Consider the following 16,424-nt stretch of genomic DNA (forward strand, 5'->3'; position numbering starts at 1 on the left):
GTTCTTTTGCTAATTTTTCATGTTACTTTAGGGGCCGTTTGGCCATACAAAATTTTTTACTTTTTTTTGAAATCGGTGTTTGGCCTTGAAATTTTCAATTTTCATTTTAAGATGAATTTCGAATTTTTTTGAAATTTTGAAAAACTTCAAAAGGTTGTTTTTCAAATTTTTTTATTTCAAATCACTCGCAAAAATTTAAAAACAACCCAAAATTGTATTCATGTCCAAACACTAACTCTAACTTTTAAATACTATTTTTACTTGAAAAAAAAATTCACTTTATTCTAGAATGTTACAATTGTTATGTCCAAACGCCCACTTAGTTTCGGACCGTACCTTTTCCCTCCTTCTCTCCAAAAGGGAAAAGACAAGAAAAGGAAATTCAAAATGGAGGGAGCAATGGAAATATTTTTGAAATGACGCGCCATGCTGAGCTGTTTTCTATAACAGATGCAGGCGTGCTATTTAACCATTCACCGATCACTGTTCCCATCGTACCCTCTTCTTTGGTCCAAGACAAGACAAGAAAATCCCCCTCTTTCTCTCAGTCATACAAAAAAGGTAAGACCCAAAATCGCTAACAATGGTGAAGGCGCTAAGCAAGAGAGGGGCAGCCAAAGAAGTAGAAGAACAAGGTCCCAACAACGTCATTGATGGAGCAGCAGAGTATGAGAAGCAAAGAGCTGAGAGAATCAGAGAGAACAAGGAGAGAATGCAGAAACTGGGCATTCTCGAACTTTCGAAGAAGATCAATACTGCAAATGCCCTTTCCAAGAAACTATCACCGAAACCCACTCCCCGAAGCAACCGCCAGCCATTGTCAACTGACCCACCTCGCCGCTCTTTTAGGTTACGTCCAATTAAAACTTTCTCCCCAAAACTAATTAAATCTGTTGCTTTGCATTTTGTCGTTTCTATGTCTATCTTGACTTTATTCTATGGCGTTTTTCTCTACTTAGCCTTTTGCATTTTATATCACATTTTCCGGGGTTTTCCATTCTTCCTTGTGATTCTCCAAAAAGTAGGAGAGATAAGAATGTTCTGGTTCCTATTGTGTTATGTTGGACATAATAAGGGGCGGAGCCAGAGTGCCAGGAGCGGGTTCAGCTAACCCACAGTAGCTTTAATTCGAATTTTGTATTTGTCTTAAAAATTCATTAAATATATATAAGTTATTAATTTAGAATCCAGTAACTTTAAAATGATTAGAGTCCCGAACCTATAAGCTTCCTAGCTCCACCTCTAGACATCAATTCTTTTTAATAAGAAAAGTTATGCAGAAAAAATGTTTGTTTATAGATATTATGGTATTTGACTCTGAATAAAAGTAGATAACAAATCTTACCTCCAGAAGGTGAGAAATGTGTTATGAGCATAGATGTTGGTGACAGTTTGGAGTATCAAAAGTTGGCGACAATTTTTGATGTGTTGGTGAAAAGAAACTGGTTGAAATATGTGTACCCTTTGCCATTTTCTTGCGGTTGAAAACAGCTTTAACCAACCAACTGGTGAAAAATAATTATGCCACACTAAACGCAGCTTAAAGAAAAAGGTTTTGCTAATGAAACCTGATTAAGGTGGATATATTGGTTTGTGTTCAATATCTCATTTGGTGTTTTCTTGTGTTAGAGGGTGTTGATTTTCCATCCAGCAGAATATTTCTTGGTCTCTCTTTTCCCAATCCTGAAACAATATTGTTTATTGAATGATGTTTAAATGTTTTTAGGTTGAAGGATAAGGCTCCAGTTAGTTACAATGAACGTAGGACCAAGACGGAGAAGATACCAACAGAGGATGTGGAGATTAACATAGCAGAAGGTGAAAACCCCGAATTCTACACAGAGGAACAAGAAAAGCTTTTAGGTGATTGCCAGGATGCTTGGACTCTCTATGTTGACGGTTATGATGAAGATGGCCAGCGCATATATGATCCTGATAATGGCAAGTCATGTCATCAGTGCAGGTCTAAACATTTGTTCTCACTATCCGTTTTTGTTGCTTTTTTTTTTTTGCTTATTTCTTTATAAAGGTACTGTTCTATGCAATCCATAGAAAACAATTTGCATCTTTGATGTATTTGAAGGAGTGATACGATTTTACAGAAGATAATTCGAAGTTTGAATGGATATAAAAGCGTGGAAGTAGTGCTTCAGGGAAAAATAGAACAGCTAGCATCTTATTGCTACGTTTGGTTTGTTTAGTACTCTTTGTTCTTGTGAAAGAATTTGAACAGAGAGCTACTGATAATTAAATGCCTCTTCAACTCCTAAAAGTGGTATTTCATAGTATGTTAAATTTGAATTATGAACTCAAGTCTTGATATGAAACATCACGATCTTTATGGAAGGATGAGAATTTATTTATATTCATATGGACGATAACCTAAGTCAGCAGTCTTCACCCTTCAGTGATATTATTAAAGCATCTTGTTGCATGTGATATTTAAACCAATAGAAAGAAGTTTGCATCTTAACTTTAGAAATGTAATTGGCATTTCGTGGTCTTTTTTTGTATGGCGCAACGTGCTAGTCTTGAAAATTGCATCTGATGGTGTATATTTTAAGTAGTTCTATAAGATGTTCGCGTATGCTTCCAAAAGTAAATCATTGTCTGCTGACAATCATAAGATCCAACATTGTTTGAGAAGCTGAAAACATTTAGGATGGAGATTTTATTCAACTAATGTCTAATAGTAAGTTCGTGAAAGTTTTCCAGGTAAAAGTTGAATCACCGGGCAATTCTGGATATGAATCTCAATTCAAAGATTGCCAAACCTGTCTTGTCTGATCAAAATATCTCTTCTCCATTTAGTGTGAATAACTGAAGCTTTTCTTGCCAATGTGGAAGCAAGCTTAAAGCCTATGGTTTATTAAAGAGTGAATAATATTGTTTATGAACTTCTGGCTTGAATATTGCAGTAGAACTCCGAGATTATGTATCTGCTTACGGCTGTGCAATCTGTAGCGCAGATGCTTGCATATCAACTTAATTTTTTGATATCCTAATGTGTTGTATTCATTTAGAGCAGAAACCATTTTGTTGATGACAATTGACACCCGTCTTAAAGTGACATCAAACAGGTGTCTTCGTCATTATTGCAGAGTTACTTTGATTCCGCATTCGCTTTTACTTAGAATTTATATATAATAAGCTCTGCTGCCAACTTCAGGATAACATCCTTCTTTGTACAATCAACAGGAATCTATCTAACCTTCTCTTGTTTTGTTTTATTGCTTGATATTAAATTGTAACCTAGAGATACTTGATGCAATTGCAGGCAGAAAACTCTTGGTCAACACACTGAGTGCAGCAAGTGCAAGCTGGTTCAAGGACAGTTCTGTGGAGATTGCCTGTGCATGAGGTGATAACGAATGAAATCCTCTTCGCCTTTCTTCTGCAGTATTTTCATTTCTAGCTAATTTTCTGTCCTGAATTCATATGACCATGGTTGTTACTTCAAAAGTACATTTTTTGATGATCTTAATGCCTACAGTATTTTATCCTCCCATAGATTTTTAAACTTAAGCTTGTTTACTGTCTTTGACAAAATAAAATGGAATTTCCTTTTGGAACCATACTTATGAGAAGGTGCTGGCAATACATTCCCAATGATATAAGAACACAAGCAAGAATAGTTGTCGTTCACACAGTGGATGATTTATCCCCCATTTTCTGAAAACTTTTTTGGGTTAAATTATGTAGGTATGGGGAGAATGTCATTGAAGCAAATGAAAATCCAAACTGGATTTGCCCCGTCTGCCGAGGAATCTGTAATTGCAGTCGATGCAGACGCGAAAAGGGGTATGCACCAACTGGTGCTATTTATAGAAAGGTGACCTTCATTGGCTTTTTATTCTGAATTCATTCCACTGGGAAAGGGGTATTCTCTCTCTCTATAGTCTATACATATAAGTTTGGGTTTAGGGGTAGTGGATTTAAGGGGTTGAAGCATTCAATGCTAATAAAATTGAAATGCTTATCCCAAAAAAGAAAAAAGAGATGGGATTTTTACACAAGAAAATACACATGTTTCCAGGTAATTCGTCTTGGTTACAAATCTGTGGCACATTACCTTGTCAAAACTCGACTGCGGACTGACCAGGAAGACTTAAGCTCTGCTGATTCACCTTCTGGAAAGAGTATAGTGCCATGCGCTGAGTTTGTAGATACTCTTTCAACTTCTCAAACTGATAATAACAAAGATTTGAAGGGGGGAGAATGTACAGACACTGGCCATGATGATGAATACTCCGATCAAGAAGATTCAGCGAGTGAAACAATGATAGAAAACAAGAATGATCAGTGCCTGACAGACTGAAAAGGAACAAACCCCTACATGTATATCAGATTTGATGCAGAAGCTTTAGAAAATATAATATCAACAAAATGCTAACTTTTGATCTACAAGGGCTAGAAGTAGTATGTCTCTATTGCTCGGTTAGAAGGATTAACTTGTTTTTCCGCTTGGGTATGCCATTTTGTAAGCTTCCCAAGGGAGAAAAAGGCTGTGTTTTCGTTATAGTTGCTCTGCATCCTTTTTTTGATTGCTATGGGGACTGACTTAACAGTCTCATTTTTGCCTCAAGAATCCTTCAAAAGAAAAGACTAGTCTCTTTTTCACAAATCAGCTGCAGTTATAATAATACTAATTCCAAACCGTTCTTGAGTGTTTGTTTTTCTTGAGAAATTAAAGCCATTTTGAATTTAAGTTGATGGGCAAAAAGTTTTTCTTTTCGATACTATAAGTAGAGACATGTCTTGCACGTCTACATGTATAAATATTCTTTGCTGTAAATGTGAACTTACGAGCCAGAACTGCAAAATCACTTTCTTAAAGAAAAATTTCATAAAAGCACTACTAATGCACAATTGACTATTTGTATGCTTCTCTCTTTAGTCTACCTCCTTCCTCCCCCTTTTTATCCTCGCGTAGCCTACCTGATGCTGTGCCCCCTCTTCACTCCAATACTAAATATTTATCTTTAACATCAAATTAGGATTCTAGAAAAACTAAAGCATGTGGTTATTTTTCTTCCATTCTTAATTCAGCCATTTCTTTAGCTTTATCACTAAGTGTTCCCTTTCTCGGCAGGATGTTAATCCAATGCGTTATTATACTCATTGCACAAAAATATAATTATACGGCAACAACAATCCAGTAAAATTCCACTAGTGGAGTCTGAGGAGGGTAGTGTATACGCAGACCTTACCTCTACCCCGAAGGAGTAGAGAGGCTGTTTCCGAAAGATCCTCGGCTCAAGAAAACAAAAAGACAAAAGGAGACAATATTAGTATCACCATAGAAATCATAGGAAAAATAATAACAACATGAAATCCAGAAGAAAGATGCAAAGCAAAAGCAATAGGTAGTAAATAGGTCCTGCACTGAAAAGCGAAATAATAAGACACAACATTGCCACTAGCTATCTTAGACAAAAACCCTACCAGACTAGTCTCACGAAGGTATGAAGTAAGACAAGACTCAACTGCCTCCTAACGTACAACCCTAATACTTGACCTCCACATCTTCCTATCAAGTGTCATGTCCTTGGAAATCTGAAGCCTCGCCATATCCTGCCTGATCACCTCTCCCCAATACTTCTTAGGCCGCCCTCTACCTCTTCTCGTGCCCTCCACAACCAGCCGCTCACACCTCCTTACCGGAGCATCTGAGCTTCTTCTCTGAACATGCCGAACCATATGAGTCTCGCTTCCCGTATCTTGTCATCAATGGGAGCCACGTCCTACGTGCACCTTCTCCCAAATATCATCATTCCTAATCTTATCCATCCTAGTATGCCCGCACATCCACCTCAACATCCTCATTTTTGCTACTTTCATCTTCTGGATAAGTGAGCTCTTAACAGGACAACACTCAGCCCCACACATCATGGCCGGTCTAACCACCGCTTTATAGAACTTACCTTTGAGTATCAGTGGCACTCTCTTGTCACACAGGACTCCAGATGCTAACCTCCACTTCATCCATCCTACCCCAATACGGTGTGTGGCATCCTCACCGATCTCCCATACCCTCGGATAATCGACCCAAGGTACTTGAAGCTGCCTCTACTTGGGATGACTTGTGATTCAATTCTTACATCCATGCCCACTTCCGTCGGCTCAATATTAAACTTACACTCCAGGTATTACGTCTTCGTCCTGCTCAGCTTGAAATCCTTAGACTCAAGAGCATGTCTCCAAACCTCCAGCCTCTCGTTAACACCGGCTCACGACTCATCAATCACAACTATGTCTATCGGCGAATAACATGCACCATGGTATCTCCCCTTGAATATGGTGTGTTAACACGTTCATCACCAGGGCAAATAAGAACGGATTGAGCGCAGAACCTTGGTGTAACCCCATTATAACTGGAAAATACTTAGAGTCGCCTCCTACTGTCCTAACCCAAGTCTTAGCCCCATCATACATGTCCTTAATCGCCATAATGTAGGGAACTGACACATCTTTCGCCTCCAAGCATCTCCAGAGAACTTCTCTAGGAACCTTGTTATACGCTTTCTCTAGGTCAATAAACACCGTGTGCAGATCCTTCTTCCTCTCTCTGTACAGTTCCACCAACCTCCTAACAAGGTGTATAGTTTTTGTAGTAGTACGGCCTAGCATGAACCCGAACTGGTTGTCAGATACAGACACTGTCATCCTCACCCTCGCTTCAACCACCCTCTCCCACACTTTCATGGTATGACTCAGTAATTTGATACTCCTATAATTGTTACAACTCTGGATATCACCTTTGTTCTTATACATGGAACCACCATACTCCACCTCCACTCATACAGTATCCTCTTCGCCTTAAAAATAATATTAAATAATCCAGTCAACCACTCCAAATATTAAATAGCCACGTGTGTCCTCCTTTGTTTGACCAACGAATTGTATTGAAAAGGACTAAGTCTTGCTATATCTCTAAAGTTTGGTTGTTCGTTTTGTCTGAGATATTAACTAGAGACAAAAGTGATATAAGTTGCTTATTTGATCTTGAAATCACTTTTAAACATTAGTTTGTTGGTTTGAATCCTAGAATTATATTGAAAAAAGCTATAGGAAGTCATTAAAGCTCGCTTAAGCTTGAATTTAAAAATTTCGGTCTACAAAATTAAAATTTATTTTGGGTGGATGTTGTTGGAATAGATTAAGAACATCTTAATGAGTTTGAATCTCAATTTTGGGGAGATTTGAATTGAAATTTTAGCCAAATTCGAAATAGAAAATGAACATAAAAGAAGATAATATGTGTATCTCATTGTATCTCCAGTGTATCATTTGTGTATCCAGCTATATGTATCAAATGTGTATCCTTTTTGTATCATCTATATATCCATGTAAATCTATGCGTGAGATAAATGTGAAAAGCATGTTAGATATATACGTTGCAGTGAAAATTTTAAACTCGATTTCAACAAATTTTGATTCTAAATCAGTCCAACACCTCCAATCTTCCTCAAAGTTTATATATTGCCGCATCTATGTGTTTTCAAATGAATATCAAGCATATCCATTAAAAAAACTTTTTTCCTAGGTTTTTTTAATGTTGTATTTTGACTCCAAGCCGGTCCAAGTCATCTTCAATCTCTCTCAGATTTTGTATATTGCCTTATTCATGTATTTTCGACGAACTATAACCATACCCATTAAATTTTTTTTTTACTAGCTAGGTTATTTAAATGTTGTATATCATTGGTAACTTTTTATAGCTATTTTTGGTAGCATGATTTAATGGTTAATTGTTGGTAAATATTGTCTAATTTTGGCTGTTCTTGTAGTTTTCGGTGAACAAAAATGCAAATAATTGATATAATAGTACAATAAGTATTTCTATCTGGAAAAAAAAAAAGAAGATAAAAGAATCAATCAACTCATGGATCATGATTCATTGTTTTCACGAGGGGAAGTTAAAGGAAACAAGGTGAGTAACTCTAGTTCTGCAGCATTTCCATATTTAGACCTTGGACATGGATGCAAGTAAAACCTTCTTTCTTTGATGGTTCTCTCTTCGTCCACCTTATTGATCATCTCAGCGGATGGAGAAGCTCGTTTATTTGGACGCGTTAAACGGAAATGACTAAGAGATAAACTTGAAGGGATTGATATATAGCTCGAGCAATTTTCAGGAATGGATACTAGTGATTGCCATTCATAGGGACTTGGGATGATGATGGGCTGAAATTGTGAAGTAGATTTAGCGATCTCTATGTTTGGCCTTTGGAATTGTCTACGCTCGTGCAGTTTAGATATCGGTTGCTTTTGTGATTTTGAAGTCTTCGTATTGGTGCTGGTACAGTTTTGCAATTTTCATCATAATCAGATATTCTAGTTAATCGTTGAACTTCTCGAAAGCAAGCCGAGTCTGCCTGTACAAACATTGTGTCTTTTGATGAACCTCCTACTGTACTTTGATTCCCTGATTTACCAATGAATTTTGTCATTGCTTACAGTATTGATGTTGTTCACTAATTTTTGACGCTTTTAAACCTGCAAATCAGTTTCGTAATTAGTGAATATCTTACCTCATGAACGATAATAGGCTTCTTGATCGCTGAAAGTTGCGGGAAAAACTTTTCAAATTATCATATAACGAGCAGTAACAGGTAGGGTAGGGATTTACATGTTTCACAAATTGCCACAAAACAGATAGAAAATTCAAATTTTATTTTCTTGGTTTCAGATGCCAGAAATTGCCTATGAATCCATGTTGAGTCCCAGCACTTATATATATGCCAAAATCAAGAATCTGCAGATCATTTGGCATTTATAATATAAGAAATGCATCTTTATTAATAACCTGCACTGAACGTGGACATCTCATCAACCATATATGTCAATGGATGAATTAAGTAACCACAACAATATATAGTATTATGAAAGATGAAAACCTTTTAAATACGAATAGAAAGACTTGGAGGGAAAAACTGGATTCACAGCGTTTTATAAGGAGGTTGACTAGTTTGAACCTTAAAATGGTCAATTTGGTCAACTTCCAAGGAAAGCTTCCCTTTTGAATTTTCTCACTTGTTGGCTTTTCTAGTTTCCAGCGCTAACCATTGGAGATTTGACCGCTATTTTTTCCTTAATTTTCTCTATATTTCTTATTTTTCGTCCTCTTTTTTTTTTATTTTTTTTATTTTAATGATTGTAAGTTTGTTCAATCCCTTCTTCTTTTTTCTCTTCGGGGTTTTCCACCTCGATCCATCCGAAAAAGGATGAGCTGTTATAATTGACTTGCCGGGACCAAAATTAAAAGGAAAAGTAATAAAAAGGAAAGGTAATAATGTTACAATTACCCTTTGCCGATTTGCTTTCATACTAGATAAAATAGCAATTTAACTATTTTCTTAATATTTAAGAATACATATTTATTTATTTTCTAATATTTAAGACTTTGAAAGCAACTAAATTTTGTATATTTATTAGGAAAACTGAATTTTTAGGACTCAAAGGTAGTATATTTTAAATGTAACGATCCGACCAGTCATTTTGAGTTCTAGCATCCGTTATGTGATTTGAGATCTTAAGTGGGTTCATATGATGTATTATGACTTGCGGGTTTAGTTGATTTTGATTTCCGAAAGGTTCGGGGGTGATTTAAAATAGAAATTCTTAAGTTGGAAGCTAAGTTGGAAGAGTTGCTCGACATTTGACGTTTGTGTAAACGACTCAGGATTGATGATTTGAAAGTTTTAATAGGTTCATATAATGATTTTGGACTTGTACATATTTTTGGTTTTAGGCCTCGGATGGTCCGAGATTGATTCGGCGCTTCTAGTCAAAGGTTGGAATTTAAACTTATAAAGGTTTGAAGATATTTCGTTATGTGCGGTTCTTGGCTTGTCACGACCCAAAATTCAACTAGTCGTAGTGATGAAATAACTTAACTTTTATATAAAACTTTCAAGGATTGGTAGTATAAATCATGAGCTTGTAAGACTTAGAGTTTACAAAGCTGGTGTGAAATAAATACATCATCTGTTCGAAACGTACATAAACAGATTTATAAATCTAAAGCTACCAAGAACAAGAGGCAGCTATAAGCGGAACGCAGGTACATCTTCATTGCCAGCTCCCACCACTAGCAGCAACATCAACTCCTAATTCTGTATGCAAGGTGCAAAAGTGTAGTATGAGTACAACCGACCCCATATACTCAATAAGTAACAACCCTAACCTTAGATTGAAAGTAGTGACGAGCTTGGACAATGGTCAAAGTCCAACACCAATAACCAAAAACAACTCATGACAATATAATAAAAGCATTACAAGAAATAACTTAAAGATATGATGCTCAGCTCGTTCACAGTTACGGAAAATAGGCATGCTTTTCAGGTATAATAGTAAAACCTAAATCTTTCACCGAAATCACCAAAATATGAGTAAAACAGAAAACTGTGATTTTCCACAAAAACTTTCAACAGATAAGATATCTCAATCTGAGATAGCATGCGGAAAGTACATCTCTATGCCTACATGTCAATGTGCATGTGAAATTCCGAATGTCACAAAATTGTGTAGCATGAGGAAATATATCTCTATGCATGTATGTCAAGTATACATGTCAAATCCAATGCATCATAGTGATGAACTCATGTACTCACACTCTCAGAGTACTCAATCTCACTGTCTCACACTCCCACTCATCACGCTCAATCACTCAGTCACTCAGCACTGTACGATACCTACTATGGCGCACAACCCGATTCCATCATGAATCAATAAAAACTGCGCTCACTGCTGGTATGTCAGACCTGCCTAAGCGCTAATATAAAGCTAATATGGCCTACTGCGGCATGCATCCCGATCTCATCAATAATATATATAAAACCCATAGGGTCTTCTGTGGCGAGCAACTCGATCCATAATAATAATAATAATAATAATAATAATAATAATAATAATAACAACAACAACAACAACAACAACAACAACAACAACAACAACAACAACAACAACAACAACAATAATAATAATAATAGTAATAATAATAATAATAATAATAATAATAAAGCCAATGTGGCCTACTGCGACGTGCAACCCTATCCCATCAATAATAAATATAAAGCCCATAGAGCCTGCTGCGACGTGTAGCCCAATTCCATCAATATCACTCTCAATCCGGCCCCCAGACCCCAACTCAGTCAACAATCTCTCCAGTCTTTCGGACTCACAAATCTCATGCCAATCAACCCAAACAATGATAACACGATGTGACAATGAATGATAACAGACACGGGGGTATGATATGCAAATGAATGAATATGATTGAGTATGTAATTGGGATTTAAGCAAAGAACTTAACAGCAGAAATGACCTCAGTGGGTCCCAACAGGATAAGCATATAGCCTAAACATGTGTTCTAACATGGATCACAACTCAATTACTCTAGCACAGAGAAATTTCATGAATACAAGTAAGATTAGGTAACTACACAGTACCACAGAGTCAACCGAGTCATAATTCACACGGTGCATGCCCACATGCCCGTCATACCATGTGCATCACCTCAACACCAAACACATAACACGTATATTCAGGGGTTCATACCCTCAACACCAAGTTTAGAAGTGTTCCTTAACTCGAACAAGCTGAATCTAATACCGAAAAGCTATCTCGCACGTATCAACTTCCGAACCGCTCGAAACTAACCAAAACCAACTCAAAGACATCAAATAATGCCAATAGAAACAAACTTAATCGATAAAGATCGAATCTTTTAATAAAAACCCCAAAGTCAAACCTAGGCCCGCACCTCAGAATCTGGCAAAACTTACAAAATTCGATAATCCATTCAATTATGAGTCTAACCATACTAGTTTCACTCAAATACGACTCCGAGTTGATGTTCAAAACTCAAAAATTCACTTTATGAAATTTTAAACAAAACCCCATAAATTTCACTTTGAAATCATCAATTAAATGCCAGAAACGAAGATGAATTCATGAAATATAACTAAAATAGAATATAAAATATTTACCCCAATCCATGTGGTGAAATTGCCCAAATTCGAGTTTCCCAACTCAAAATATGACCAAATGAACAAATCCTCGATATTATATGCTTCTGCCCAGCTATTCTGCCTTGTTTATTGTGCCAAAACATCCCAAAACTCTCTTTTGATGTCTCCAATAGATTCCTCGTAAAATTTCAATCAAGTTAGGCTTTTGAATCACTCCATTTGACCTTATATTGAAGGAGATATATTGGTTTCAATATTCGAAAATATGTAGATTTTTAAATACGAATTCATTGGCAATTTTGTAATTAATCTAAAAAAAAATCAGGCAACCTAATTCTTTGTAAAATGATCTTAAATTCCTCATATGATGTCGAAACTTGATGATTTCAGTTGCTATTGTTCCAAAATTAGGATACGGATATAATGGTTTAGTCAAAATACGAATCAAAGGTTGTTTGCTCAATATGGTAACTTTTTTGCTCGAATTGATGTCGAAATAAAAAATAATTACCATACAATCCAAACTTATCCAAAAGTCATCGTAATTTAACCAAACTTTGTGGACATATCAAAAATCATCACGCAAATCTACTGGAATAATTAAAACCCGATTCCAAATCCGTTTATCCAAAAGTCAAACCTTGGTCAACTCTTCCAACTTAAAACTTCTCAAACGAGAATTATTCTTCAAATCAATCCTGAACCACTTGAAAACTAAAACCAATCATACACGCAAGTCATAATACATAATATGAAGCTACTCAAAGTCTCAAATTACCGGATGGAATGCTAAAGCTCAAAACGACTGATCGGGTCGTTACATTTTTCCCCGCTTAAACATACGTTCGTCCTCGAACGTGCCAAGAGTCGTTCCAAAGCCATCAAATCGTCATATACCCTCACCATACACATAACCATGGGTGATCCCACGTCATCCCAATCCATATAAGCCCGACAAACCCATCTAACAGAGGATCCTTACTTCAACCTTAGTCCCAAAACCTTAAAACACAATTTCCAACATCCGAAATTCCTTATATGATCCGAATCTCGCTCCTACACGTTGTATAATTCTGAACAAGCTGTACTAAACATAACCATAGCCCAAGATTTAATCACATGCTATACCACATAACTCAGACGCTCACAACAATAACTTCTGACCATAATAGTTGCTCAAAACAAACTTGATATCACTAGTAACTCATATCAAATAAAACCTCATTCAAAACCTTCGTACACTGCCAATGATGAAAGAAACACATAGAGATTCATAACCACTTATCATATCAACAAGTCATGGAGCTCTCTCTTTCGTCCGACAAGAACCAAAGCCAAATCCTAGCCTGACTTCCGATATTATTCTTCCAAACATACCGTAATCAAATCTGATAGAACTCATTTCAGGCCCATAACTTTACCTCATCCAGTACAAGCTACTAGACTGACCTGTCACATAAATCCTACTTAGAGCCACATACCATGCAATTCGTGCACCAACGGACAATAACTCAAATATACCCAATGATGGAAAGAGAATGAAAATAAAGAAACCATCCCGCCAGCTCAACAGATACCACTACGAAGTGCAATGCTATCAATCCACCACACAAGGGGAAACATAACACATGAAATAAGCACACAGGATCGTATCCTAGCATAACATCGTTGCGATGCACAACCCAATCTGAACACCGATCTATATGAAATACCTCAAGCCACAATGCTCAAAATCAACAACCACACGCAATTCGTCATCAAGTACACGAAGTGCATGACCATAACCATGGAGAAATGAATAACACAATATACCACATCCCTAAAAGACCATAAGCAATGTGCAATCAACCATTCAACACCCTAATAACCATTTCACTTGAATTTCACTACAAGTCCCAAACAGAACCGCATCGGATGTGCATATAACTAAAAAATCACAACCCCTCATAGTATAGAAGAGTAACACATAGAGCATATCAGAATACAAACAAGCTCAACTCTATCTGAATGACATAACTTTCAGCAATAACAATGCTAAGTCAACAAATCCGACACGATGTAGAATGCACATCCCCCTCGGGCCTACCAATGGGCCCCAAATCAACTACGTTCATCCCCAAATGTATAAATAACCCTCCAACCATCCACAAGGATTTAACCATAACACGTACCATCGTCTGGCTAACTTTGGCCATATCTTCACAGTCCGCAACCACAAAATAATCTGCTTCTGAGAACTCCTAGTCTCGAAATCCATAGAATACATGAATTACCATATTTGATCCCAACTCCACCACCCGAATGTCTAACACATCTCTCATACACGATCATTCTATGAGGAATAGTTCTATAATTCTTTCATGCTACAAAGCAAAATCTAAAATGCGCACCCTTTTCAAGCAATACCAAGTAGTAATAGCATTCATCTAAACATCCGAAACCGTTCATATTGTTCAAGATTCACGACCTTCCCTCCAAAACTGAATCATTACCTTGTACATGCAAATCTCAATCCTACAAGACACATTGCATCTATCGTGCCATCATATAAAAAACACGAGAATCTCGTAATCAACTCTGAGTCACAAGCAGAATACATACCCAGTCAGTCAGAAACCTTCTACTTGATCCCATCCAGGTTAAAATCACAACACGCAACATGCTACTCATGCCGGTAGGAAATATCCATCTCAAACTATGGTAGAAACCATCGAGAACTCTTTAAAACCCATTTGCACATAACCATGCCATTACAACTGAATCTCTTTAACTCAACCAAGCCGCTTGTCGCCAAATCCAAGAGTATTGCCACAAAACATCTGTAGTGACTCACCACATTATAAGTACCCAAAGAACCGATCATATCCATTACCGTGCTAATCCAACTTACTAACAAGCTATCCTATTTTTCCGAGTTCCTTCCAAATTACCCTCAAGTTGACACTTTTCCTTGTCAGAACACCACGATCCTTACCCGAAACTCACCACCAGAGATCTTAGCATAAAACCACACTGCCCTAAGGCCCATTAGCCGTCGTATTCCCTCTTAAGCACCCCAAAAGTACCACAACCGAGACACCCACTCTGAAGAGACCTTCTGTGAATCTAATGCCATTTCCTTCACCTTCCTGATATTGAAATGTAGAATCCATAAAGATATAGAGAATTCTACCACGTTCGAAAATATCAAGTCTCGCTTCCATCAACCAAGGCCTGAGCATCCATAATCCAATTGTCTTTCCTCCACTGGAATTAAATGACGAACCTCTAAAACATGAACCGAGTGATCCTCCTTTCGAGTCATTCACTACTGTGACACATAAATAAGCACCCTACCATTTATACCAACACTACTCGATAACAACACATAAACATCATAATACACTATGTATAGCCTCAAAACCGTAGCCAACACTAGTGCTCGGCTGAAATGACCGAACACCCTACCACAAGGTGACGATAATAGCCCGCCTGAATACGCTGGGAGGAATATCCTACACCACATCTGAAGTACCACTACAACTCCTCGATGCCCAATAGATAACAAGCGCTCAACATTGTATAAGAATGAGTAGGAAGGAAATGAAGGAATAAGCTTCAATGGAATCAAATCGCATGATGAGGAATCAAGAAGGGAAGTGCTCCTAACAGCCATGTAGCCTCTCGAAGATAAGTACATATGTTTCTGTATCGATCCGCAAGACTCTATAAGACTTGCTCATGACTCTAAGACCCAAGTGAACCTAGAGCTTTGATACCAAGCTATCCCGACCCAAAATCCACTATAGGCCGTGATGGCGCCCATCGTCACTATTAGGCAAGCCAACGGTGAACTATCACGTTAATTATTCCTTTTATTACTTTCAAAATCATAAATTTATTAAGTAATGAAATTTACGCATTTAAAATCATAGGTACATACATAATTAGTAAGATATAAAAATAAAAGGGTGACAATAATATGCAAATCCATAAACATCAACTAGAACATCCCAAAACCTAGTGTCACAAGTGCATGAGCATCTAATAAGGAATGCAATAATAATACAACATCTGTCTAGAATGTAAAATAGATAGGGTAAAGTAAATAAATACGGTGGAGACTTTGTGGGCTACAGTGCGTAGCGTAGAAGGCAGTTCACCATAAAGTCCCCTCAGCAGTTGGGCCTACATGCCAAGATGAACGCCAAATGAACCTGTCAGATCCTGTATATTTAGTACTGAAGTGTAGCATGAGTATGTAAATCAATGCGTCCTAGTAAGTATCTAGCCTAACCCCAGAGAAGTAGTGACGGAGGGTTGACATCCACACTTACTAGTGGTCCAACAAAGTAATATAATAAATTATAAATAGATGTGAAACACAACAGTAACCATGAGGTAATAACTGTAACTCATATAATCCTCCAACATTTCTTTTGGCGACATAAATCTCTTAAATCTCATATG

The 16,424-nt window shown here is 37.1% G+C and overlaps 2 protein-coding genes across 2 annotated transcripts; one reads left to right on the plus strand and one right to left on the minus strand.

Moving 5' to 3' along the window:
* Window positions 1-494: 494 nt before the first annotated feature.
* Window positions 495-4,624, plus strand: LOC104242993 (uncharacterized). Its single transcript, XM_009798109.2, has 5 exons — window positions 495-849; window positions 1,727-1,963; window positions 3,278-3,361; window positions 3,703-3,832; window positions 4,037-4,624. The coding sequence occupies exons 1-5, from the start codon at window positions 584-586 to the stop codon at window positions 4,316-4,318; spliced, it is 999 nt and encodes a 332-aa protein (XP_009796411.1). The 5' UTR covers window positions 495-583; the 3' UTR covers window positions 4,319-4,624.
* Window positions 4,625-6,240: 1,616 nt separating this feature from the next.
* On the minus strand, window positions 6,241-6,705 carry LOC138889574 (secreted RxLR effector protein 78-like). Its single transcript, XM_070172905.1, has one exon. The coding sequence runs from the start codon at window positions 6,703-6,705 to the stop codon at window positions 6,241-6,243; it is 465 nt and encodes a 154-aa protein (XP_070029006.1).
* Window positions 6,706-16,424: the final 9,719 nt, after the last annotated feature.

This window comes from Nicotiana sylvestris, chromosome 4 (genome assembly GCF_000393655.2).
Source record: "Nicotiana sylvestris chromosome 4, ASM39365v2, whole genome shotgun sequence".
NCBI classification, from domain to species: Eukaryota; Viridiplantae; Streptophyta; class Magnoliopsida; order Solanales; family Solanaceae; genus Nicotiana; species Nicotiana sylvestris.

What these genes read in the sequence shown, in the direction of transcription:
- LOC138889574 (XM_070172905.1), bottom strand. Translation starts at nt 6,705, where the DNA reads ATGAAAGTGTGGGAGAGGGTGGTTGAAGCGAGGGTGAGGATGACAGTG.
- LOC104242993 (XM_009798109.2), top strand. Translation starts at nt 584, where the DNA reads ATGGTGAAGGCGCTAAGCAAGAGAGGGGCAGCCAAAGAAGTAGAAGAA. An exon ending in CCACCTCGCCGCTCTTTTAG is followed by an intron (nt 850 to 1,726) that starts GTTACGTCCAAT and finishes AAATGTTTTTAG; the next exon opens with GTTGAAGGATAAGGCTCCAG. An exon ending in AAGTCATGTCATCAGTGCAG is followed by an intron (nt 1,964 to 3,277) that starts GTCTAAACATTT and finishes ATGCAATTGCAG; the next exon opens with GCAGAAAACTCTTGGTCAAC.